Source organism: Schistocerca nitens, chromosome 3, assembly GCF_023898315.1.
Source record: "Schistocerca nitens isolate TAMUIC-IGC-003100 chromosome 3, iqSchNite1.1, whole genome shotgun sequence".
NCBI classification, from domain to species: Eukaryota; Metazoa; Arthropoda; class Insecta; order Orthoptera; family Acrididae; genus Schistocerca; species Schistocerca nitens.
The window spans coordinates 344,616,873-344,642,593 of NC_064616.1; the positions used below are offsets into that span (position 1 = coordinate 344,616,873).

The 25,721-nt window shown below is 40.2% G+C and overlaps 1 protein-coding gene across 1 annotated transcript in view; it reads left to right on the forward strand.

The window, feature by feature from the left end:
* Positions 1 to 25,721, forward strand: part of LOC126248296 (transforming growth factor-beta-induced protein ig-h3-like) — a 414,865-nt gene that overhangs the window by 210,799 nt on the left and 178,345 nt on the right. Inside the window, exon 3 of the mRNA XM_049949161.1 lies at positions 6,875 to 6,939. Within this exon, the coding sequence (XP_049805118.1) occupies positions 6,875 to 6,939 (65 nt within the window). The remainder of the gene's footprint in view (positions 1 to 6,874; positions 6,940 to 25,721) is intronic.

The window sequence follows — 25,721 nt, forward strand, 5'->3', positions numbered from 1 at the left end:
GAAGGTTCAAATGGCTCTGAGCACTATGGGACATAACATTTGAGGTCAACAGTCCCCTAGAACTTAGAACTACTTAAACCTAACTAACCTAAGAACATCACACACATCCATGCCCGAGGCAGGATTCGAACCTGCGACCGCAGCAGTAGCGCGGTTCCGGACTGGAGCGCCTAGAACCGCTCGGTCACAGCAGCCGGCTGTATGCGGTATAAATCTTCTATGCAATGCCTCTTCAAATACGTAACACTTCGGCTTTCTTGGTTATGGGAGCACCCACCACACAAGCAACAACTATTTGCCCACATTCGAATTAGAATTTATTTAGCTCTTATTTATGCAGTCATACCTACAGAGAACACTGTTGTGAATAACTGACACTTGAAACGTACTGAGCGCACGTGGTCAAACAGCTGCAGGCTCGTGATGGCAACAACCGAATAGAAAGAGTCGATTCAGTTCAGTCTCTTGTAGTTTTGCATATTGATGGAATTATTCATTCACTCTTTTCAGTGAAACCAGTCTGTGGGAGCAACTGGATAAAAACAGTCGACATAGCCTATTATGGTTTTGCATATTGACTGGATTATTCATTTTAGGTTTTCTGTCAAGTAAAATAACTGTTTAGTTTTTCGGTTGACTGCCCATTAATTCTCCTGAGTGAAACCAGTCTGCAGTGCTTTCATTAGTTGAACTTAAGCAGTGATATACAACTGGGGTACGCATACCCTCAGAGGGTTCATTTAATTATGTACTGTAAAGACTAATTTCTTTTCATCATTTAAAATAATTAATGCATTGCTGTGGATGAAGATGCTCCAGATGTAATCAACATGTAAGTAATTAAGCTGATGTATCTTTGGGGCTACAGAATTGAGCATTAAAGTTTCAAACAAAATTTTTGCGACTGTTTGCATTCCGTTTTACTGAAAAGATGTCATGATGTCCATTAATTAAAAATCATTTGAAACTAGCCCTTAAACGCTTATTGAACCATTTATTTGTGTGGAAGGTAAATAAATATATTGTGCAGAAGAGTTACGTTACCGGCTACATAAGTACAAATCATACTCATGCACACAGCAAGCCTGATAACATTTTACAGTCTTTAAAAAGTACCAGGTATAGTATTCCACGGGCATGAAGAAGTGCTATTCTCATTCATATTTTAGTACTTCAGTTTCACAGTTAAGCCTATCTTTAGCCATCACTGTAAACAGTGTTGCCAACCCCCTAGGGACCGCTGGGAGCGACGTGTGACGTCACCTGCGCTGGTGGCCAGGGCAGCAGGAGCAGCGGAGAGGTGGCACCGGTCATCCACTGGTTGCAGCCACCTGTTGCTCTAGCTCGACTCCCTAGCCACTACTTCCTGCGTTCGGCTGCTCTCCTGGCCGACAAGGAGACTATAGTCTAACATCCTGTAGTAAAATATATATAATTTATACTATATAATGTATATAATAAATATACAAAACGTACTAGGGATGCCAATCCATATCCCTGCCCAGCTGTTTATGATTAAAACTGTTTAGTTTAATTATTTCGAAATTTACACTTATGCAGATTCTTGAAAAAATCAGCAACAATCAAGACACAAAGAAAACGCTGAAGTACCTTTTTCTAGGCAATAATGAAAGGTTGCTAGGAGAAAACAGGTAAGCGTGTAGGAGTAAATTACCTTCAAGGAGTTTCCGTATACAATAATATATACAATGTAGATACTTTTACTGCGAACACGATGGTACAGGGTTTACTGAGCAAAACTGGGACTAGGACTGCTGTGGTTTAGGTTGCAGTAACAGAGAAACACTGAACGTACAAATCTATGCGATAGAGAAAGACGCAGAATAATAGCTGTGTGTGAGTCGCCGAGTAAAGGAAAGTGGGCATGCTCTTTTCTCCGTGTAACCAGACTCCAAGATAATGAATCGCGAAACTTTTCTTGCAACCGCTACTGCAGAGCTGCCAACCGACTGGCGTGTAATAAACACACTATGAAGTGACTGTGTATTGTATTTATTTAATGTAGAAGCACGCTCAAAACGCAAATCTACACTCAGTGTTTAACGTTATAAGTACCTAATAATTTCCAATATATAAATTCACAATATAAAAGAAGAAAATAAATCAACACCTTAAAAACCTATCAACACATTTGTTGTAACAGAAACAATGTAGTATATAGTACAATTTAAAATATTTATTCAGAATCTGAACATCAGAAGTTGAGATACTGAAATCAAATTTTGAGGGACTGTCATCATTACTATCCTTGCGTGTAACCCGTAAAATTTCGTCAATTTGTAAAGGGTGTTGGGTCCCCGAGTATTAGCTTTAAATAGCCATTCGTGTACCAGCCACAAGATTCAGGCTGTAGATTTACATTAAGGGACGGTAGCATTAAGCCACATTGAATTTACATATATAGTGCGTAAATTTTTTTGTTTTTCCGATTTCCAGTATGGTGGTATTATATTTGAATTGAAGATTTTAATTTTTTAATATATTACTCATTACCTTTTTAGTTTGAATAATTCGCTTTGAACATACGAAATTTCGCGTCGTTAACACTTTCGTACTGCTTTATGCCACACATAACAGCAGTAGACTCCTGAACCACTTCACTTTTTTCATCAAACGTCGCTGTCATCTGTAAATGACACAAAACTTGTTTAGCAGATTTTTGCAAAAAATTGCAACGCTGTGACTTTTCCTTTATTGAAGAAAGCAGAGCTGTAATCGCAGATTGTAAATGCATGGAATGCTGGTAAACGTAGACATAATGGGGTTCCAGCATCGATGCTAATTCTGCGCAGTTGATAGAATTAATATGTTCATTGTTTTTTTGTCTTAGTTGCTGAACCTGCCAACCAAATTTCAGACTCAGAGACTTTATGCATATTGGCCAGCAAAATTATTAAAACATCAGTATCAGAGAATTTTACCAAAATTTTTGAACTTAGTGGCATTTTTCTAATATGAATACTAATCCCCATATCCGCTTCTTCATCAATTTCTTCAGTTTTTACGAAATTATTTTCTTTATTTGATAAGAGTAACTGTGACTTCCAACGGCTATAAATACTTCCTTAGTTTGCATTATTGATGCCAAATAGTCATTCTCCCAGTAATAGGCTAATAACTGTACCAAAGCCTTCTTAAAACGATAATTCTTAAGACATCCAAAAAATCAGTAGTTCCCGGTTGTAAAGATTCTGTAATTCTATAATATCAAATCCTTGTCGATTTTGACGTTTAGACTTCAGTACTACCTCTTTATTTTTATTCACCTGAGCTCTGGAGGTGCATTGTGATGCGGAATTAAAAATTCTGTTTCGTAATATCGGTTTCTCAAATTTTCCCGTAACAAAGTTGCTTTTAGAAATAAAACTTAACTTTTGTTAATCTCCAGCTGACTTAACAGCAAGCAAGAAATCAATAACAGTGGATGCTGCTGCTTTACCTCTAGAAATGTTAAATAAAACCTATTTATCGACACTACTATCAAATGTATATGTTATTTTTAATCGTTATAATAATATTTTGTCCTTTTTATCCTGCTTTTTTGCAAAGAATATGTCTAGTCTTGTTGTGACAAAGCAAGATTCTTCTTGACAGCAGTCAATATCTTCGTTTTCATACTATAGCTGATTGTGAGAGTCCATCTTTGACGCGAACTTATGAAGTCGATGGTAAGTTTATTAGCTGAGTGTAGATATGGGTTTTGAGGGTGCTTCAACTCTCCAATACACAATCATTTCGCAGTGTGTTTAGACATTCAAGTCGTTTGGCGGTGCTGCAGTAGAGGTTGCAAGAAAAATGTAAGAATTTCGCGAGTCATTTTCTTGGATTCGCCGCTACAAGCTCTCGACCTCAGTTACTGAACCTTGAAACTGCATCAACCCTAAAGTAGGCCCAGTTTTCCTAGGCAACGCTACGCTATCGTGTTCGCAACAAAGTTATCTACATTTTACGTATGATTGTATAAGGAAACTCAATGAGAATAATTTGCACCTAGCTTCATCCATTATTTCGGGGAAAAAAGACAGGTAACCTTACTTTACTGTTTTATTTACATATTTTACTCCTCGTTGATGGTAATTAAAAAAACTGCATGAGAGCAAATAGCGAAAAACATTTAATTAAACAATCTTTAATTAAAATAGCGGTGCAGCGACATGGGGCGGCTATCCTATCGCGTTTTGTTTACTTATACATTATAATATATGAAATATACGTTTTATTAGGAAACTCGATGAGGGAAGGTTGGCTTAAGTCGAGATCTTAGACTACAAGTTGTGTTCCGTTTTGCGCAGCAGGTACGTAAATTGCCAGAGAAGGGGGAGAAGGAGGGGAAGGGGAAAGGAGCGTTATAAGTTCTTTTTAATGAAAAGTCCGTATTTTACAACTGAATTTATTTCTGTTTACCAGGTATGTTTCGCCGGTTCATGTTAGGCATCTTCAGTGGTCTATAATATACAAAAAGATTATTTACTTATACATATCTTGATATTATATTTGTGGTGATTTTTTGACAGTTTTGTTTAAATCTAGCTATTTCTATTTATAGTTATGTGGCTGTATTTTTTTACTTACGTTCCATACAGTTATGAATAGAAACAGATTTAAACAAAACCGCCACGATGCTGTAAAAATCTCATAACAAGATATGTGTAACTAAATAATCTTTTATAGACCACTGAAGATGCCTAACATGAATAGGCGAAATGTGTCTGGTTCACAGAAAAAAGGTTCATCTGGAAAAGACGGAATTTTTATTATTTTTTATTTATTGAGATATTTCTCTATACACAGTTTTTTCTCCAACATAACAAATACACGGAAATTATTACATCTGTTACATAAGACAAGATTTTAAACATGGCTGCAACAGCAACTGTTGAAATTCTTCACGATACATAAGATCTTAATTTATCTCCTCTGGATGTCCCTCCAGGTGTTTCGATTTTGTATATCTTCTTCCTCTGCGCCACTCTTCCCACTGTTAATCGTACATTGTAGAGCTAGGTGATCATAAGGCGTCCTCTTCTCTTCTTTCCCTCCGGTTCCCATTCCAGGATCATTTTCGGAATTCTAGCTTTCTCAGTTCTTCTTGCATGCCCGTACCATTGTAATTTCCTCTCATCCACCACATCATGTATTCTTTCTCTTACTTTCATTCTCTTTATTATTTCGTCGTTTCTTACTTTCTCTTTTCTAGAAATTCTTGCTGATCTCTAGGAGTCCATTTCTACTGCTTGCAGCTTTTTATGTGTTTCAGATTAGTAATCCAAGTCTCCACTCTGTACATAACTATGCTCTCTAGTATCGATTTATACGATTTTTTTGTTTCGGTTTATTACATTTCTGCTCCATAAGGCTGAGTCAAGCATCCCAGCGACCTTCCTTCCACTGGAAATCTTTTATTAATTTCTACCTCTGATTTTCCCTCCATCTCTAAAATGGATCCCAAGTAACAGAAAGTATTGACCTTCTTAATTTTCATTCTCTCTATGAATAAGACATCTGGATCATTAGTGAGTTATTCTGTTTTCTGGTAAATAATCTTCAATCCCCAGCTTCTGTATTCCATTGCTAATTGGTTACATATATAATCTGTGCTACAACCACTTGATCATCAGCAAATAATAGGTGATGCAGGTAAACTCCATCTTTAATTTATAGCCCCATCCCATTGCATTTACGAGACCATGTATTAAGATTGATGTCTATATCGATTTTAAATAATGTTGATGTAATGGGGCAGCCTTGTAACAGACCCTTGCTTGTTCTAAATTTCGGTGAAAGTGTGCTACCAATTTTTACTTTACGTATGTTATCTTTACATTTTTCTTGTACTATTTTAATTAAAGGATCCCTTATGTTTGTCGTATGTAATGCTCTCCAAAGTAGTTTGCTTGGGACAGTATAATATGCTTTTTGTAAATCTATGAAATTTAATCCTATGTTTTTTTTTATTTTCGCTATGTTTCTTTAAGATCTGTCGGAATGTAAAAATATGGTCTAGGCATGATCTACCAGCTGTGAAACCACATTGTTCTTCCTGGGTTTTAAATTTTTTTTCCAGCTTATTTTCCCAAAACTTCTCATTAATGTGATTACAACACAAATTCCTCGATAATTCGAGCATCTTTTGAGATCTTCTTTCTTAAAAATAGTATTAATATCGCCCAGCTTCATTTCCTTGGGTATTGTATCTCCACGTAACATTTTATTGAATAACCGTGTTATTAGTTTCACTATTTCGTCACCACCCTATTTTAAAAGCTCCGGATTGATATTGCCTGGTCCAGGTGATTTACCATTCTTCCCTGTTCTTAATACCTTGCTCACCTCGCTTTCTAAAACTTGGATCTTCTCCCCTCCCTGTTCCTTTCCTTCCACTTTTCCTTCCTCTGTATACTCTTCTCTATCCTCATTTCATAATTTCCGGAAATATTCTTCCCGTTATTGTCCGTACTAACCCCCGCCTCCCTCCACCCCCTCCCCCCTCCAAATTCTGGCATAGTACTCAGCGTTATGTCTGTCAGCAGAATTGCGCGCGGCCGGCCGTTGTGGCCGAGCGGTTCTAGGCGCTACAGTCTGGAACCGCGCGACCGCTACGGTCGCAGGTTCGAATCCTGCCTCGGGCATGGATGTGTGTGATGTCCTTAGGTTAGTTAGGTTTAAGTAGTTCTAACTTCTAGGGGACTGATGACCTCAGCAGTTAAGTCCCATAGTGCTCAGAGCCATTTGAACCATTTTTTTGAGAATTGCGTACTAAAGCCTCTAACCAGCGTCATATATCACAGAACAAAAGCAAAACGTCTATAATGAAAGTGCAGAGTATGAGCAAAGGCTGTGTTGTGTTTTGCAGGGTGATTCGCTACGAGTGCTGTGAAGGCTACCAGCAAGTCGCCCGAGAGCCAGGCTGCGCAGGAGGTAAGCCACGTTTCTTACTATCATCTCTTATCTTCCGATTTCATCCAGTATTAATTTTTACTTTTACACTGCTTATTGATTATTTAAGCTCACACGAAAAATTTAACTTGCTACAGTCACATACATTCTTGGTATGCCTTATTAGGATTTCAGCTTGCTAACACTGATGTGGTGGTCACCACGCTTTTCGTGCTAACTGCACAACCTCATATCACCTGTCATATACTGTACAGGATGCCCTATCAGGAAATTTCAGTATTCTGAGAGATGCTATTAATGATCATTTGAAGCAAAAACTTCATGAAGACATATAATCCGCTCCGAAGGGATCCAGCGGTAAACGTTTGTAAATTTTAATAATTTTATGAAATGGAGCTTGGTATTTTTCGGTGGGCTGACTGGAGGCAACAGGACTAGCAAAGCCTGACCGACATTTCCCGCAAGTGAACCGGGGTACTTCTAGCTGGTGATCGGAACACCAAAGTGTTTATTGGCTTTGTAGCGCAAAAAGACCAGGGCAAAGCCAGGTGTCATTTGCCACAAACCGCGGCACGTCCGCAAACCAATTGGGCCTACTGACCGCAGCTGCCGGCACGCCGTTACGTGCTTTGAAGCCGCGGTGGCAGCGAGCCGCACGCTGCACTTCTGCCTGCCGGCGGTACGTGCGCCTGAAACACGCCTCTCCACGTCTGTGCACCACGTACTTGATATTCTAGGAACATCTAGCGTCGGAATTATGTGCGAGAATAAAGTTTTATGCTACGACGAGGTGTTCTATGTGAAAGGCAAGCATTTTTTTTATAATCAGTGTGCTGGTGTTGTTGAACCCGTTAAGACTTGTATGTGTGCATGTACGTTTGTTTAGGTGTGGAAGGTCGTTATGTCACCTTGTATTATTCCCTCTTCTTTAATATATTCTTCTGTTTTAGTGACATATTTTGTGTTTTTTGCTAATTTCGTTTTCCATAGTGAGCCTGTTCTTGTTCATCCTGTGAATATGTCCATAGAATTTCATCTTTTTTCCAGAGATGTCCGTTATTGTTTCTGTCTGTTTGTAGAGCTTTCACGACGGCCTCTCTGTCCAAATTCCCTTGCGAAAATTAGGTCGAAATATTTTCCTCAAAAATTTCCTTTCCTGCTTTTCAGTCTCTCTTGTGTTTGTTTGACCAAGAATCGTCGTATTTTCTGCAGCGTGGAGTTCCGCTAGAACTACTGTGTTGTAATGCCTTAATTTCGCCTTGACAAAGAGAGATTTGTTACTGAAATGACGCAAAGTGAGCTTGTGTGCTTCTTGTAATGTTGAGATTCTTCCTTTATTGGGACTATTGTGTTCAGTCCTGATGTCTGGATGGTCTTTCCTAGATACCTAGATTTTTTAAAGTGTGTAACTTGGGACACTTCCTCTCACCGACTTATAATGGAAAGATTATCTGCAAGCTTCCTCCGATCTATTGAATTTCCACGTAGGAAATTCGTAGGCCAGTTTGCTGTGAGATTTCGTGACACTTCTCCAGGACAAGTTTGGCTTCTTCTCTAATGTTTGTAAAGCAGCGATATCGTCTGCGAAATCCAGACACTTCATATTGATTCTCTGCTCTTTTTTAATCCCGAGTTGGAGTCCCTTTATTTCCTTTCCCCATGATTTCACAATTTTTTGCAGGATTGTATTAAATGGTAGAGGGAGAGTGCGTCTGATTCGCGAAATCGGCGCGGATTTGAAATGCTTATGAAGTTTCTCCCACGAATTTAACTTTGGAGGCTGTAGCTTTTAATATCGGTTGGATAACTGCCATTGATTACCTGTCAATTGTGAATTTCTTGAAAATATGGAATAATGTTTGGATATCTATGAAATAATAAATCTTTTTGTAGTCGACAAAAGCTACAACAATACACACGCGTAAGCTGCCCAAGAAATATTCGTTTTATTTATTTATTTAATGACATAATAGTATCTGGCACATGCCAATCATCACTGGAGTCTGCATTACAGGAGGCAAAATATACATTATCTCTAGTGTACAGTATTTCCTGTTACTTAATGTGACTGCTACTTTTTCATACAAGTTAATTTGCCTTATACATGGTGTTCCTAAATTCCCGTTACCAACTTATGGGACTTGTGCAGAGGAATGAGTACATAATATTTTGCATAGGATCCCTTGTCCGGAAACGTAGCGTTTCCGTTCTAGGATGGTCTCAGTTCAGGTGTTTAACTCATCCACTTCTGCTGAGGAGTTGAATTAGGCTTGATGCAATACAATTATTAGGTAACAGTTCGAGAAGAAACATAACGAAACATCCATTTATCACTTAGGAATATTTGTTTGTATTAACATTTAAACATTACGTGTTCACATTATTCCAAAACAAAAAATGATCCAGCATACTTTACGTACAGAACTGTATTGTTGCATTATAAAAGCGGCTCAATGTGGCGACCACCAGTGTTGTTACAGACATTGTACCTACGAGCATGTTCTGGCATACACTCTCCATTTCACCTGGTGTCTCTTCAGTTTCTAGTGCAGCGGGCAGAAGTCGTGCCAACAGAACTTCCTCCGTGTCCACATGAGTCTCGTAAATTAAATTTTGCATACGACCCCACAAGAAGTGGTCCATAAGAGTAAATCCGATGAACGGGTAATCCTGTATACACTATTGCATACCCACGACCCCACAAGAAGTGGTCCATAAGAGTAAATCCGATGAACGGGTAATCCTGTATACACTATTGCATACCAGGAAAAGCAACTGTGGGGCTTTTCTCTTTTCCTCAGAAGACGTGGACGTGCTACTCATCTGAATTTAAAGCGTCGTAAAACGGAAACGACACGTTACCGAACATGGGTTCCTCTTCAAAATGTTATGTAGTCAGTCCCCTCTACAAGTCGTAGAAGTTAGTAACGGGAATTTCCTAACACCCTGTATACTGGTGTCTTAACACGTCTCAAAGACATTTGCCAATAACAGTTATATAATTATCTAGTTATATGTCAGTTTTAATTAGCATGATAATTTCGGATGTTATGTACTTGTCAATCAGTATATACGTATGTTAGGCATATCTAGTCGTTTATTTCATAGGTTATGTAATGATATTTCTAAACTGTATTATATGTGTTAAATACGAAAAATGCAGAAGGCAAATGTTTCATTAAAAGGTGTTTCACAAATCAAGTTACACCATTACATGCTTACGTGATTATTAAAACAATGAAAAAAGTTGCCAGATGTGCAAAACAAAAAGGTGAAATGATGTAGATAAAAGAAGAAATACGAGAAAAGTATAAAAAGAATGAATTCTTGAAGACAAAACTGTATTTATCACAACTAAAAATAGGAAAACTACTAAGAAATCGTGCATTTGACATAATTATGAGATCGATTAACAAATATGACAAAAGCGAACATCAAACGATAAGATTTAAGCATCAGAAAAAAAAACATAATATTTTATTCCACCATCATAATCAAACACGGGCAGTTTTGAAGTCTGATTCAGAATTTAAATGTTTCGATATAGTAATATGTTGACAAATAGAATCCATACATATTATAAAAATGGATGTAAGTATGCGTGAATGTATGTATTTTGTATGTATGTTTGTTTCACATCTCCACCTAAAGCACTGGAACGATTTCAGCCAAACTTGGTACACTTATTACTTACTGCCTGCAAAGAACTGTTGTTGGCGTAAAAACCATCTGCCAATTGAAGGGGTAGTGGTGGGTGTGAAAAAGCAGTGTCGACCACGACGCGTGGAAACACAGATTTTAACATCCAGTATTTAAGAATTAGAGCACTTAGTGACTTGCAACAAACTTTAACATAATTTCAAACTTTTACGAAAATTTTTCTCACCCACAAAATGATGAACGGGAAAAAGTTTATCGCTTACTACATTTTCGATGTTCGTGCAAAATAACTGCCACATCCGGCATGACGTTTTAATAAATTACTTCCTTATTACTAACTTTATTCGTGACACAGAATTCACATACACTATTGAATACACCTGTAAAATTATATCAGGATGCTGCATGTCTACATCTACATCTACATCTACATGGATACTCTGCAAATCACATTTAAGTGCCTGGCAGAAGGTTCATCGAACCACCTTCACAATTCTCCATTATTCCAATCTCGTATAGCGCTCTGAAAAAACTCTGATTTCCCTTATTTTATCATGGTGACCGTTTCTTCCTATACAGGTCGGCTTCAACAAAATATTTTCGCATTCGGAGGAGAAAATTTGTGATTGAAATTTCGTGAGAAGATTCCACCGCAACGAAAAACGCCTTTGTTTTAATGACGTCCACCTCAAATCCAGTATCATTTCAGTGGCACTCTCTCCTCTATTTCACGATAATACAAAACGTGCTGCCCTTCTTTGAACTTTTTCGATGTACTCCGTCAATCCTATCTGGTAAGGACCCCACACCGCGCAGCAGTCTTCTAAAACATGACGGACAGGCGTAGTGTAGGCAGCCTCCTTAGTAGATCTGTTACATTTTCTAAATGTCCTGCCAATAAAACGCAGTCTTTGGTTCGCCTTCCCCACAACATTTTCTGTGTGTTCCCTCGAATTTAAGTAGTTCATAATTGTAATTCCTAGGGATTTCGTTGAACTTTCGGCCAGTAGATTTGACTGATTTATCGTGTAACCGAAGTTTAACGGATTCCTTTTAGCGCTCATGTGGATTACCTCACACTTTTCGTTATTTGAGGTCAATTGCCAATTTTCGCACCATACAGACTTTTATTCTAAATCGTTTTGCAATTTGTTTTGATTTTCTGATGACGTTACTAGTCGACAAACGACAGCCTCAGCTGGAAACAACCTAAGGCATCTGCTCAGATTGTCTCCCAAATCGTTTATACAAATAAGGAACAGCAAAGGGTCTATAACCCTACCTTGGGTGACGCCATAAATCACTTCTGTTTAATTCGATATCTTTCCGTCAGTTACTACAAACTGTGACCTCTCTGACAGGAAATCACGAATCCATTCATCTATCTGAGAGGATATTCAACAAGCCGCTTGTGTGGTACAATGTCAAAAGCCTCCCGGAATTTCAGAAATACGGACTCAATTTGAAATCCCTTGTCAATAGAACTCAACACTTCGTGCGAGTAAAGTTTTCTAAGTCCGTGTTGACTGTGTGTCAGTAGACCGTTTGACCGTTTTCTTCGAGATACTTCGTAATGTTCGAACACAAAATATGTTCCAAAACCCTGCTGCATATCGACGTTAATGATACGGGACTGTAATGTAGTGGATTACTCCTACTACCCTTCTTGAATATTGGTGTGATCTGTGAAACTTTAGTCTTTGGGTACGCATCTTTCGTCGAGCGAATGGTTGTATATGATTGTTAAGTATGGAGCTAATGCATCAGCACACTCTGAAAGGAACCTAACTGGTATACAATCTGGACCGGAAGACTTGCTTTTGTTATATGATTTAAATTGCTTCACTCCTCCAAGGATAATTACTTCTACATTACTCATGTTGGCAGCTGTTCTGGATTATTTACTTCATCTTCTTTGGTGAAGGAATTTTGGAAGGCTGTGTTTAGTAACTCTGCTTCGGCAGTACTGTCTTCTCCATTGCTATCGCGCAGAGAAGGTATTGATTGTATCTTGCCGCTAGCATACTTCATATACGACAAGAATCTCTTTGGATTTTCTGCCAGGTTTCGAGACAAAGTTTCGTTGTGGAAACTACTATAAGCATCTCGCATTGAATTTCGGGGTAAATTTCAACCTTCTGTAAAAGATATCCAATCTTGGAGATTTTACGTCTGTTAAAATTTGGCATGTTTTCTTCGTTGTTTGTGCAACAGTATTCTGACCCTTTTGTGTACCAAGGAAAATCAGCTCCCTCGTTTGTTAATTTATTTGCCATAAATCTCTCAACTGCTGCCGATACTATTTCTCTGAATTCAAGCCACATCTGGTGTACACTTACTTTGTTAATTTGGAAAGAGTGGAGATTGTCTCTCAGGAAGGCGACAAGTGAATTTTTTATCTGCTTTTTTGAATAGGTATATTTTTCGTTCATTTTTTTTAGGATTTGTGGGTTACAATATTCAATCTCGCTACGACAACTCTGTGTTCACTAATTTTTGTATCCGATTTGATGCTCGTTATTAGCTCAGGATTATTTGTTGCTAAGAGGCCATACTATTCGCGTGTGCTCATGAACTAACTGCTGGAAATAATTTTCAGAGAACGCGTTTAGCACAATTCCGGGTGATTTTTTATGTTTACCTCCGGAATTAAACATGTATTTTCGCCAACATATCGAGGCTAATTTAAAGTCATCACCAACTACAATTGTATCGAAATCCAACTCAAGTTTCCTTTGAACCTTTCAGCAATTGTATCATCTGAATTGGGGGGTCGTTAAAAGGATCCAATTATTATTTTATTTCGGTTGCCAAGAATGACCTTTTCCCATAATAACTCACAGAAACTATATGCTTCAGTTTCGTAACAAGGTAAAAACTACTTCTAACAGCAACAAACACGCCGCCGCCCATTGTGTTTGGCCTGTACTTTCGGAACACCGTTAGACTCTACGCAAAAAATTTCGGCTGAACTGATCTCCAGATTTCAGTGCCTATAACGATTCGAGCATCAGTGCTTTCTATTACCGCTTGGAGCTCTGGTACTTCAACACAGCTACAACAATTTACAACTGTCATACCGATGCTTCCTGTATCTTCATTCTTCCTGTGTTCGGTCTGCACCCTGTGTGACTGAAGCCCTTTTTGTGTTTTCCCGAGACCCTCTAACATAAAAAAACCGCCCAGTCCACACCACCACCTGCGTGTAGTGGACTCCTGGCCTATTCAGTAGAACCCGAAACCCCACCACAGTATGGCGCAAGTCGAGGAATCTGCGGCCTACAGGGTCGCAGAACCATCTGAGCCTGTGATTCAGAGCCTCCACTCGGCTCTGTACCAGAGGTCCGCAATCGGTCCTGTCGACTTTGCTGCAAATGGTGAGCTCTGCTTTCATCTCGCAGGCAAGACAGGCAGCTTTTACCACTTTTGGTAACCGCTCGAAACCATCCTAATCCAAAGTGACACGCACCATTGGTGCCAACGTGAGCCACCACCTGCAGTTGGCTGCACTCTGTGCTCTTCATGGCATCCGGAAGCACCCGTTCCACGTCTGGAATGACACCACACTGTATACACACAGAGTAAACATTGACTTTCGTCCCCCTCTTGGCAACCATGTCCCTAAGGGGCCCCATACTGCGCCTAACGTTGGAGCTCCCAACTGTCAATAATCCCACCCTCTCTGATTGCCCGGATCTTGCAGGCCGAGAGTCGTCCTCTCAAACAGAACAGTCTATTGCATTTGGCTGAGCGACAGCCACAGACAGCACCTGGAACCTGTTTGTCAGACTAACTGGGGAGGCCTTACATGCAGGCCCCTGGGAAGTCTTTCACCTGCCACACCCCGAGGCGACCTCCCACTCAACCACAGGTGAGGGGTCAACCTCAGCGCGAGTAGGAACTGGTCTGGCACCAGTGAGGACCGACTGGAGGACTAGGACTTGCTGGACGTCCGTTGGATCCCACTGCCGGCCACAACAGTGGTGCCCATCCACAGCAGCATCAAGCTATGTAACTGAATTCATCACAGACCGGAGCTGAGAGCGAAGAGTCACCAACTCGGCTCACATCCGCACACAACAATCACATTCCCTGTCCATACTAAAGACCGTGGAAAACTACACTGCCTAGATAAACAGACTATCGATTGGCGCTACAGATCTCGACTGTAGACGCTGACGAAAACGCGACAACTGTGTCTAATAAATTAGATTAATCCGCAAAGATTCAAAAACGGAACTACCGAAGCACTCAGGTGAGTCTAAATAATTTTCCCTGGATTAGGAACTTGTAATATGTCACAAAATCGGTTTACTTTCCGACGCAAACGAAAACACAAGAGCTATGGGTATTACGAGGGCAGTTCAATAAGTAATGCAACACATTTTTGTTCTGAAACAGGGGTTGTTTTATTCAGCATTGAAATACACCAGGTTATTCCCCAATCTTTTAGCTACACAACACTATTCTTCAAAGTAATCTCCATTCAATGCTACGGCCTTACGCCACCTTGAAATGAGGGCCTGTATGCCTGCACGGTACCATTCCACTGGTCGATGTCGGAGCCAACGTCGTACTGCATCAATAACTTCTTCATCATCCGCGTAGTGCGTCCCACGGATTGCGTCCTTCATTGGGCCAAACATATGGAAATCCGACGGTGCGATATCGGGGCTGTAGGGTGCATGAGGAAGAACAGTCCACTGAAGTTTTGTGAGCTCCTCTCGGGTGCGAAGACTTGTGTGAGGTCTTGCGTTGTCATGAAGAAGGAGAAGTTCGTTCTGATTTTTGTGCCTACGAACACGCTGTAGTCGTTTCTTCAATTTCTGAAGAGTAGCACAATACACTTCAGAGTTGATCGTTTGACCATGGGGAAGGACATCGAACAGAATAACCCCTTCAGCGTCCCAGAAGACTGTAACCATGACTTTACCGGCTGAGGGTATGGCTTTAAACTTTTTCTTCGTAGGGGAGTGGGTGTGGCACCACTCCATTGATTGCCGTTTTGTTTCAGGTTCGAAGTGATGAACCCATGTTTCATCGCCTGTAACAATCTTTGACAAGAAATTGTCACCCTCAGCCACATGACGAGCAAGCAATTCCGCACAGATGGTTCTCCTTTGCTCTTTATGGTGTTCGGTTAGACAACGAGGGACCCAGCGGGAACAAACCTTTGAATATCCCAACTAGTGAACAATTGTGACAGCACTACCAACAGAGATGTCAAGTTGAGCACTGAGTTGTTTGATGGTGATCCGTCGATCATCTCGAACGAGTGTGTTCGCACGCTCCGCCATTGCAGGAGTCACAGCTGTGCACGGCCGGCCCGCACGCGGGAGATCAGACAGTCTTGCTTGACCTTGCGGCGACGATGACACACGCTTTGCCCAACGACTCACCGTGCTTTTGTCCACTGCCAGATCACCGTAGACATTCTGCAAGCGCCTATGAATATCTGAGATGCCCTGGTTTTCCGCCAAAACAAACTCGATCACTGCCCGTTGTTTGCAACGCACATCCGTTACAGACGTCATTTTTACAGCTCCGTACAGCGCTGCCACCTGTCGGAAGTCAATGAAATTATACGAGACGAAGTGGGAATGTTTGAAAATATTCCACAAGAAATGTCCGGTTTTTTCAACCAAAATTGGCCGAGAAAAAAAATGTGGTGCATTACTTATTGAACTGCCCTCGTAGATATTAAATTAATACGCAGAAACTCAATAAATTAAACTTTCAAAGCACACAGATGAAATTACACAATTCGCTCCTGGCCAGGAACTCGTACAAGTCACAAAATCAGTCACTTCCCTGTTGCTACGTCCGTCTCAGTCGGTCACTGCTGCCTGACTGAACACATTAGTTGCGTCCGTCTGAGGCATAAAGGTAAATTAGTAGTGACAGAGCACAGCCTCAACAAGGGACGTATGTTCTAATTTGAAAAATCAAACACGTTGTGCCAAGCTAGATACTTTTGGGTGAGCATCATCAAAGAATCAATTGAGATAAGGCTCCATGACAATCTTGTCAACAGGGGCGAGGGCTACCAGCTATGTTAGGCATGAAGCCCTGCACTAGCAGCTATACACCAAGACCGGACCCAGCAGTTCACACTTCACAAGTAGGGGTAAGAATAAATGTAACGAGGTCGCCGAACTCCGCGTCTGGGGAACGGGTGGGGAGACAGGCCTATCCAATCTCGCCACTTCACCAGAAGATGATGAAATGACAGTCATCGAAACGTCACGGGATCCCGAGATGATTTCACTAACTCAATTAGCATCTTTGGATGTTAATCACATCGACATTGACAGGTACATGACTACACTTATGCAAAACGAATGTGCTGATTAAAACCCATATGGTTACATAATTATATGACTGTTATTGGCAAAAATCTTCGGAAGGTGCTGAGAAAACAGTATATGAGTTAAATTATATGAAAAGTAGCAGTCACATTAAGTAATACGAGACGCAGTACACTAGAGATAAATGTAGGGTAGAGTTGTGTATATTATACCGACTCTACGTTATTCCTCGACGCATATTGTCAGCCAATTCAGTGTGTTAAGGAACAGATCGCCTGAGGCCAGTGTTGATTTTGTTATATTTATCTCCCAATTTTCTCTGTACATTGAAAAGACAATTACTGTTATAAAGTAAGGGGCAATATAATGTTCTATTTGTGGGCGAATATACATTAAATTATCTTAGTTTTCAGGGAGACATGAATCGGTATCTGTTGTGGTCCGTTTGCAGGAAACTGACAACGAAAACGTAATTGCAATGCAGAAGAAGCCATGGCAGGCAAAATGTGGGCTTTAGGTGCCCATCCAAGCGATATCGCCGAATACAAGAGAACTCAAGAAAGCTCCAAACAAAACTTTATGGTGTAGCTATGAAGCCCGTGAATTGACGAAGAGCCCATGCATAACAAAAAAACACTAAAGCACAGGAGAATAAATGTAGAAATACAGCTCCACCCGTGGAAAAGAATTTTGGAGACTCTGCCGGGAAGTTACCACTGAAACTCATTCGTAAAACAGTACAGCGAGTTATGCGAGGAAGGTCGAATGGGAAAAAATTATCTCATGCAGTGAAATGCAAAATGTGGATTCATGCAACATGTGCAAAGGGGAGAGGAGGAAGGGAGTGAGAAAGTTATATTGTAGTGCCTTCAAAAAGTGATGTAAAAACTAAAATATGGACAAACAAAAATAAGGAACTTTCCTTAAACTTAACCTAGTACATATCTTTCAGATTAGGAACATAGTCTATGAGCGTGTTACACTGGTAAAAATTAGGAAACCAGTTTCCTAATTTGTACTACTTGCAGGATGTTTAGAAAATTAAGCGTAGTGTGTTTGTTTTTCTCAGAATTTCCATTCTTTAAATTAGATACGAAGAACAACACCTTATAATTAAGGATGGAATTGTTCGAATAATTTTGTAACTTACTGTTTAGGCTATAGTAAATGAAATCACAAAACTGGTACAATTCTGTCTTCTGTAATGCAGGTGCCACTGATGATGAAGATGCGGCCGATACTAGTCTGGAAATAAATAAATAAATAAAAGTAAACTCTACTGGGCAGCTTACGTGTATATTCACAATACTTGCACTGTGTCACAACAGTGAAATTAGAAATATACGTTTAAAGGTACTATTTCTGGAACAATAACCAATGAGGTGTGAGTAATCTGATGTTAAAATGTGAAGTCATACACTTGCGATGAGTAAAAACCCGGAAAGGGCGAATTACTGACAAGAGCGTAACAATGCTGTTACCGTAAGTCGAACTTCCTGAATCACTGGCGGGAACTTGTGTGAGAACGTCTAGAGTTAAAACTGGAAAGGGTGCTGGGGTGGAGTAGTTTTTGCGTGAGGCAATTAGCCTATTTCCGCAATATTGTATATTTCATAGCCTTATAAATTAGCATTTGACGCAATTTAAATTTCTTGTTGTTTTTAGTTGACTTATTTTTTCTTGCAGAATTATATTGCACCATTTTTACTTAGCATAAATTACGCACTTACGCCATCATGGATTTTTACACATTAAAAGTGGAATTTTTTCGCTATCTCGGATTTTTTCCGCATTTCTTACCGACAGTATTGAAAGATGGCTGGAGTGACGTTATGACAGCCATCTTGAATCGCCAGAACTATACCAGAAAGCCGGCCGCTGTGGCCGAGCGGTTCTAGGCGCTTCAGTCCGGAACCGCGGTGCTGCTACGGTCGCAGGTTCGAATCCTGCCTCGGGCATGGATGTGTGTGATGTCCTTCCATAGTCCTTAGAGCCATTTGAACCATTTTTTGAACTATACAACGTCGATTGCATCACAAATACCACTCAACTATTATTGCCGAATGCCCTGACGGAGAGAAAGTAATTCAGGCACTACAACTTCTTCGATGTAATGGTAGATAGCTTTCAATACGAAGTGGCTATGATTGCAAGTTGTGTCCAGCAGTGTGTAGTGGGACACCCTTTTCTAACGTAACCTCTTTTTATACAAGTACCCGATACCAGGATTAATCCCGAATCTGGTATAGGTGAACCTTCACGGCTGATTCACTGAAAGAATTTCATTTGATTTTGTATACGATGTATTATATTTCAGGTTAAAATGTATAAAAAGAAATTAACTTGTTAGTACTCTGTACGTACAGTTATTATTATTATTATTATTATTCGTTACAGTCAACTTTGGACTACGCTAAGCATCAGTCATTTCTTGTGCTTTTTCTTGCGTTCTTCCCAGTACTTCTTCATTTTTTCTGAGTGGGCTTCTTTACGTTCTTGCGACCAGGTTGTTCCCGTCTTCTTTGATTGCGTTCGGTCTTTGAATCCCTGTATTTTGTTGATGGCATTCCTATATTCCATTCTGTTGTAAACTGTCTCTGATATAATGTTCATTTCTGCAATGTCTTCTTTTACTTCTTTCAGCCAGTTAATTTGTGTCTTTCTGCTTTCCATGTATTCCAGGATTTTCTTTGCCGTTCTTTCTGGTGCCATTCTTTTGACATGCCCATAGAAACTCAGTCTTCTCTTTTTAAAGGATGTTGTCAGTTTTTCAATTTTCTCGTATAACTCTTTATTGGATCGCAATAACGTACAGTTAATATTATTCTTCTTTCAGAAATATTTGAGATTACGAAATAACTGGCATATTTAAAATTCTTCTTATTAATTGCACTATCTAACACTAATTATTAAATTTTTTCTGGATTCATTTATAAAATAATGTTACAACTTGGTGATGATTCTTCTTTTGTCAAGAAAGTAAGTAAACTTTTTCGCTTTGTAAACTCTCTGGAATATTGTGAGTACCGCAGAGTGCTGGGAGTAGTTGGCGCGCCTCTGATGGAAACGCACGTGCTTTTTAATTTTGTCTACAACAATGTAATTGACGGTTGTATGGAAATGGAGATTGTGAAATCAGTGTGATATAGAAGAATGGGATAAAATAAAAGAAAATCACGGCAACAGATAGTACTTCATCAGTTATTTAGTCATCAGAAACCCACAACGTTAAATCAAAATTTCAGCAGCAAAAATATACCTCTAGACGCAAGAACTGGAGCTAACAACAAGCGAAAATGAAGATAAGTAAAAATTTTTTCTTTTGTATATATTACGCCTCACGAAGTTTCCAAAACTTGTGCAGAGACAGAGAATTTTAATAGTGATGTATGGGAGTGAAGATTACAAGTGCCACAAAACATGACATGCAATGTTTATCGGCTAAGCTGCTTAACAATTCGGGTGGACAGCTGTGGCCTTACACAAATGTAAATAGTGACTTCCAAAAGCAAGTTACACTTGTCGTTCCACGCTAAGACCATTGTGCAACAAGAGTAGAGCCTTGTCATATACCATATTTCCTGCAGACACATTTGTGCTGCGGTACGGATAACAAGTGTCTCACAGTGTGCGAGTGAAGCCGCGCGGTAACTGGAAACGTATTCCAATGTTGCAGCGAGCGGGGCTGTATGATTCTTGTGTGCAGAAGTCTATATTACACGCAGATTCAACTCGAAATCCTGGAGGTATATGGAGTACATGTAATGTCGTGTCCAGCTGTAATGAAATTGACCAGTTTGATAAAGGCCGCACAGACGTGGGTGACTTTGATCGGGAAGGAAGGCTATCGACATCTCCAAGAGATGACAACGACCATGCAACCTTTTCGGCAAGCTGAAAGAACATCTGGGGAGAAAGAGATTTTCCAACGATGAGATCGTGCACACAGCAGTTCCCGAATGGCTGCGTGACCAAGGAGTGGATATCTATCGTCGAGGAATCGAAAGATTGTTTGCAGAGACTTCTAGAGTATGTCGAAAAATATTTATGTTTCTATGTCACTTTGAGGTGTAGTGCAGCATTCAATAAAAGTTTCTTGGCCTGAAATAATAATCTGTAACTTAATTTTTGAAGTCCTCTCGTAGCAATCACCGTTGAGAAGGTCGATTCGAAAGCTGTATGGAAATACTACATTTCTGCACTAAGCACGCCGTCGTATATGTTCCTATTACAGTCTTAGTCATATATAGTGTCTGGATAATAGATACGCAATGCCATATGTGCCACCGCTTCAGCCCACTGCAGACAATATTAAACTTTCGACGTAGACGCTTCGCTCCAACTATGAAAAAAGAAGCACACTGCCCGTTACGATATGCAGACTAGTCAGTGGACATATTACGCTGTGGTTCAGTAACACTCGTTGTTGCGAGCAGCCGTCTGTATCTATTAGTTCCACATTCGCATTACTGCCATTTATGAGTCGAAATGTTTGGGTATGTCAAACCCACTTCCCATAGACAATTCATTCTGTCTCGTGCAAACTCACTCACATTCTGATTTATTCTGAGAGATTTATACCGAATAACTCATTTAGAGGCGGATCTGATCCCACATGGTACACAAAACAAGTCAGAACACTGTTACAGTAGCAACTAAAAAAAGTATGCAAAATTTAAAAGAACGCAAAATCTCCACCTTTGACGAAGTTTTACAGAAGCTCGAAATTTGGTGTGGATTTCAATGCGAGAGGCCTTAAATAGTTTCCACAAAGAAACTCTGGCTCGAAATCTGGCAGAAAATCCAAAGACATTCTGGTCTTACGAGCAGTAAACCAGCGACAAGACACAATACCTTCACTGCTCGATAGCGATGCTAACGTTACCAGTGACGGTGTTACTAAAGCAGAGTTACTAAATGAGGTTTTCCAAAATGACTTCACCAAAAAAGACGAATTAAATATTCAAGAATTCGAATCAAGAACAGCTGGCAACATGACTAACTTAGAAGTAGATCTCCTCAATATAGCGAAGCAACTCAGATCGCTTAATAAAGGCATGCCTTCCGACCTAGATTGTATACCAATTAGATTTCTTTCAGAGTATGCTGATATAGTAGCTCGATACCTAGCAATCATAGACAACCGCTCGCTCGACGAAAGATCAGTATCTAAGGATTGGAAAGTTGCACAGGTCACACCAATACTTAAGAAAGGAAATAAGAGTAATCCAATGAACTAAAGATCCATATCATTGGCGTCGATTTGCAGCAGGATTTTGGAGCATATACTGTGTTCGAACGTTATGAATTACCTCGAAGAAAGCGATCTATTGACAACAGTTAGCACGGATTCAGAAAATATCGCTCTTGTGCAGCATGACTAGCTCTTTTTTCTCAACAAGTAATGAGTGATATCGACAGGGGATATCAAATTGATTCCATACCCTTAGATTCCCAGAAGGCCCTTGACATCGTTCTTCACATGCGACTTCTACTCAAATTGCGTGCATACGGAGTATTATCTCAGTTGTGAGACTGGTTACGTAATTTCCTGTTACAATGTCACAGTTCGTACTAACTGACGGAAAGCAATCGAGTAAAACGGAAGTAACACCTGGCATTCCTCAATGAAGTGTGATAGGACCTCTGCTGCTCCTGACTTACGTAAACTATATAGGAGACAATCTCAGCAGCCCTCTTAAATTGTTTGCAGATGATGCTGTCATTTGCTATCTTGTAAAGTCAATAGAAGATCAAAGCCAAATGCAAAAATATCTCTTTAGTGAGAAAAGTGGCAATTTAAGTAATGAACAATGTGATGTCATCCACATGAGTTCCAAAAGGAATCTGTTAAATTCCGGTTACACGTCGCTCCGGATATTCGGATTTAGCTTATGACATGTTCAATATTCCTGACATCATTGGCGATAATGTGGCGCAGACGTATAGTGAAATTCTGCATGACCCGCTGAAGTGTAGTAACATGGATGCTGTCGACGTCCTGATTAGCTGTTTCCAGCTCAGCCATGGTTTTGGGGTTATTTCAGTACACATTATCCTTAATATAGCCCCAAAAAAGGAGTCGCATGGGTTCAGATCCGGAGAATATGGCTGTCAATCGAGGCCCATGCCAGTGGCCCCTGAGTTCCCACGAGCCAGAATGCGGTTCCCAAAGTGCTCCTCCAGGACATTAAATACTCCCCTGCTACGATGGGTCGATCTCCGTCTTGCATGAACCACATCTTTTCGAAATCAGGGTCATTCTGGATAATGGCGATGGAATTATCTTCCAAAACCTTCACGTACCGTTCGGTAGTCACCGCGCCATCAAGGAATATGGCACCGATTTTTCTGTGACTGGACATTATACGCAACACAGTCAACCGTTGAGGATGAAGAGACTTCTCGATCGCAAGATGCGGATTCTCAATCGCCCAAATGCGCCAATTTTGCTTATTGTCGAACCCCTCCAAATGAAAGTGGGCTTCGTCGCTAAACCAAACCATGCATGCGCATACTAATTCCCATCACGCCCCGCGGCCAACCTTGCAGTTTCAACGTCCTAACGCAAGCCGTTCAGAAGTAATGACGATTTCATTTCATATAGTTCAGTAACACAGGTCTGCAAAAAAAATATTTTTTTAAAGTTGTTTCAAATTTGATAGCTGACTTTTATGTACTTTTCAGCGCTGATTTCAAAAATGCAATCCACTTTTTCTATCAAGTCAGGTTTTCTCACAAAAAAGGGAGTATTTTTGGGTATAATAAAAAAATTTAAGCACTTATCAAATTTTTTCCTACGTTATAAAATTTTATTTTATTTATAAATCATGTTGTAAACTACATTTCCAGTACACTCCCATTTCTCTTGAAGCTCATAAGTTCTTATAATAACGATTTCACTTTCTGTCGAAGCTTCAAAAATGGTTCAAATGGCTCTGAGCACTATGGGACTCAACTGCTGAGATCATTAGTCCCCTAGAACTTAGAACTAGTTAAACCTAACTAACCTAAGGAAATCACAAACATCCATGCCCGAGGCAGGATTCGAACCTGCGACCGTAGCGGTCCTGCGGTTCCAGACTGCAGCGCCTTTAACCGCACGGCCACTTCGGCCGGCTGTCGAAGCTTCTTTTATTGATTTTCCGGCTGTGGAATTCAGCAGTAGTCCGCTACAATGTTAACGTTCCATATTCCTTGATATCTTCTTTCCATTTCTTTGATATCTTGGTGGAATGTTTCGCCCTGGTCTTCACTTACATCACCAAGGTTTGCAGGGAAGCAGTCAAGATGTGAGTTGAGAAAATGAACTTTAATGCTCATGTTACAGCCCAGCTTCTCAAAGTTGTCGAGCATGTCTGCGACGATTTTCTTGTAGTTTGGATCTCTTGTGTCCTAGGAAACCCGTAACAACTAATTTAAAAGATGTCCATGACGTGTTTTCTTTTCTTTCCATTTTGTCCACAAAGTTGGGATCTGTCATTAGTTTTCTCATGTCTGGTCCGACAAAGATTCCTTCCTTTAGCTTTGCCTCGTATAAACCAGGAAACTGTCCACAAAGATATCTGAAACACTCCCCTTCTTCTGGCAACGCCTCAACAAGTTGTTTCATCAGCCCAAACTTAATGTGAAATGGTGGAAATAACACCTTTTTGGGATCCACAAAGATTTTCCTCTCAACATTTTTAACCCCTACCGGTAATTTTTTTCTCAAGGGGCAAGTTTTTTTTATGTAGTGTTGCTTTCTGTCTCTACTGTCCCATTCACAAAGAAAGCAAGGGGACTTTGTATAGCCACTTTGTTGTTGAAGCAGCATTGAAATCACTTAAATCACCACATAGTGTCCATTTGTGGTCTGAGTAACACAGTTTACTTAAAACCAGTTCAAGGTTTTCGTAATATTCTTTTAAGTGAACCGAGTGTCCAACTGGTATAGAAGCATACTTATTGTCATTGTGTAGAAGTACTGCTTTAATGCTTATTTTTGAAGAATCAATAAAAAGTCTCCACTCATCAGGAGCATATTCTATTTTGAAACGTGCCATAAGTCCAGGAACATCACTGCAAAACACCAGGTCCCCTTCTTGAGAGAAGAAATATACACACTCCCTTTCCCTCGATCGATACCAAGAAAAGGATGTACCCGTAGCCACCACATTTTTATCTTTCAATCGAGATCCTAAAACCTCTGCCGATTCTTTAGAAGGGCCTAGGTCTCTAATTAAATCGTTCAATTCAGGTTGTGAGAATGGAATGGGATCGGTTGTGCCAGGATCGTAGCAGTCTGTGTCTTCTTCGCCGGCCGCGGTGGTCTCGCGGTTCTAGGCGCGCAGTCCGGATCCGTGCGACTGCTACGGTCGCAGGTTCGAATCTTGCCCCGGGCATGGATGTGGGTGATGTCCTTAGGTTAGTTAGGTTTAAGTAGTTCTAAGTTCTAGGGGACTGATGACCACAGCAGTTGAGTCCCATAGTGCTCAGAGCCATTTGAACCATTTGTGTCTTCTTCACTATCACCTTGCTGAGCCAATGGATCGTGATCATCTATATCATCCAAAGAATCTGGAGGAGAAGGTGCTGCTACTTCAGGTCCATGAGGAAAGGGCGAATGGCTGATTGAATGTTAGAGTAAGAAATATCCTTTTTGTTTTCCAAATTGAAACGTCGTACGTTGCAAGAACAAAAATAGTAGTCATCACTATGATTTTTGGGCTCCCTCGAAACCATTGGTATTCCAAAACGTAAGGATTGCTTTTTACGTTGAAACCATTGCCTCAGTTCTTCAACACACACTGAACAAACTTTGTGTGGGGCCCAAGGCTTATCTTGATCGCCTAA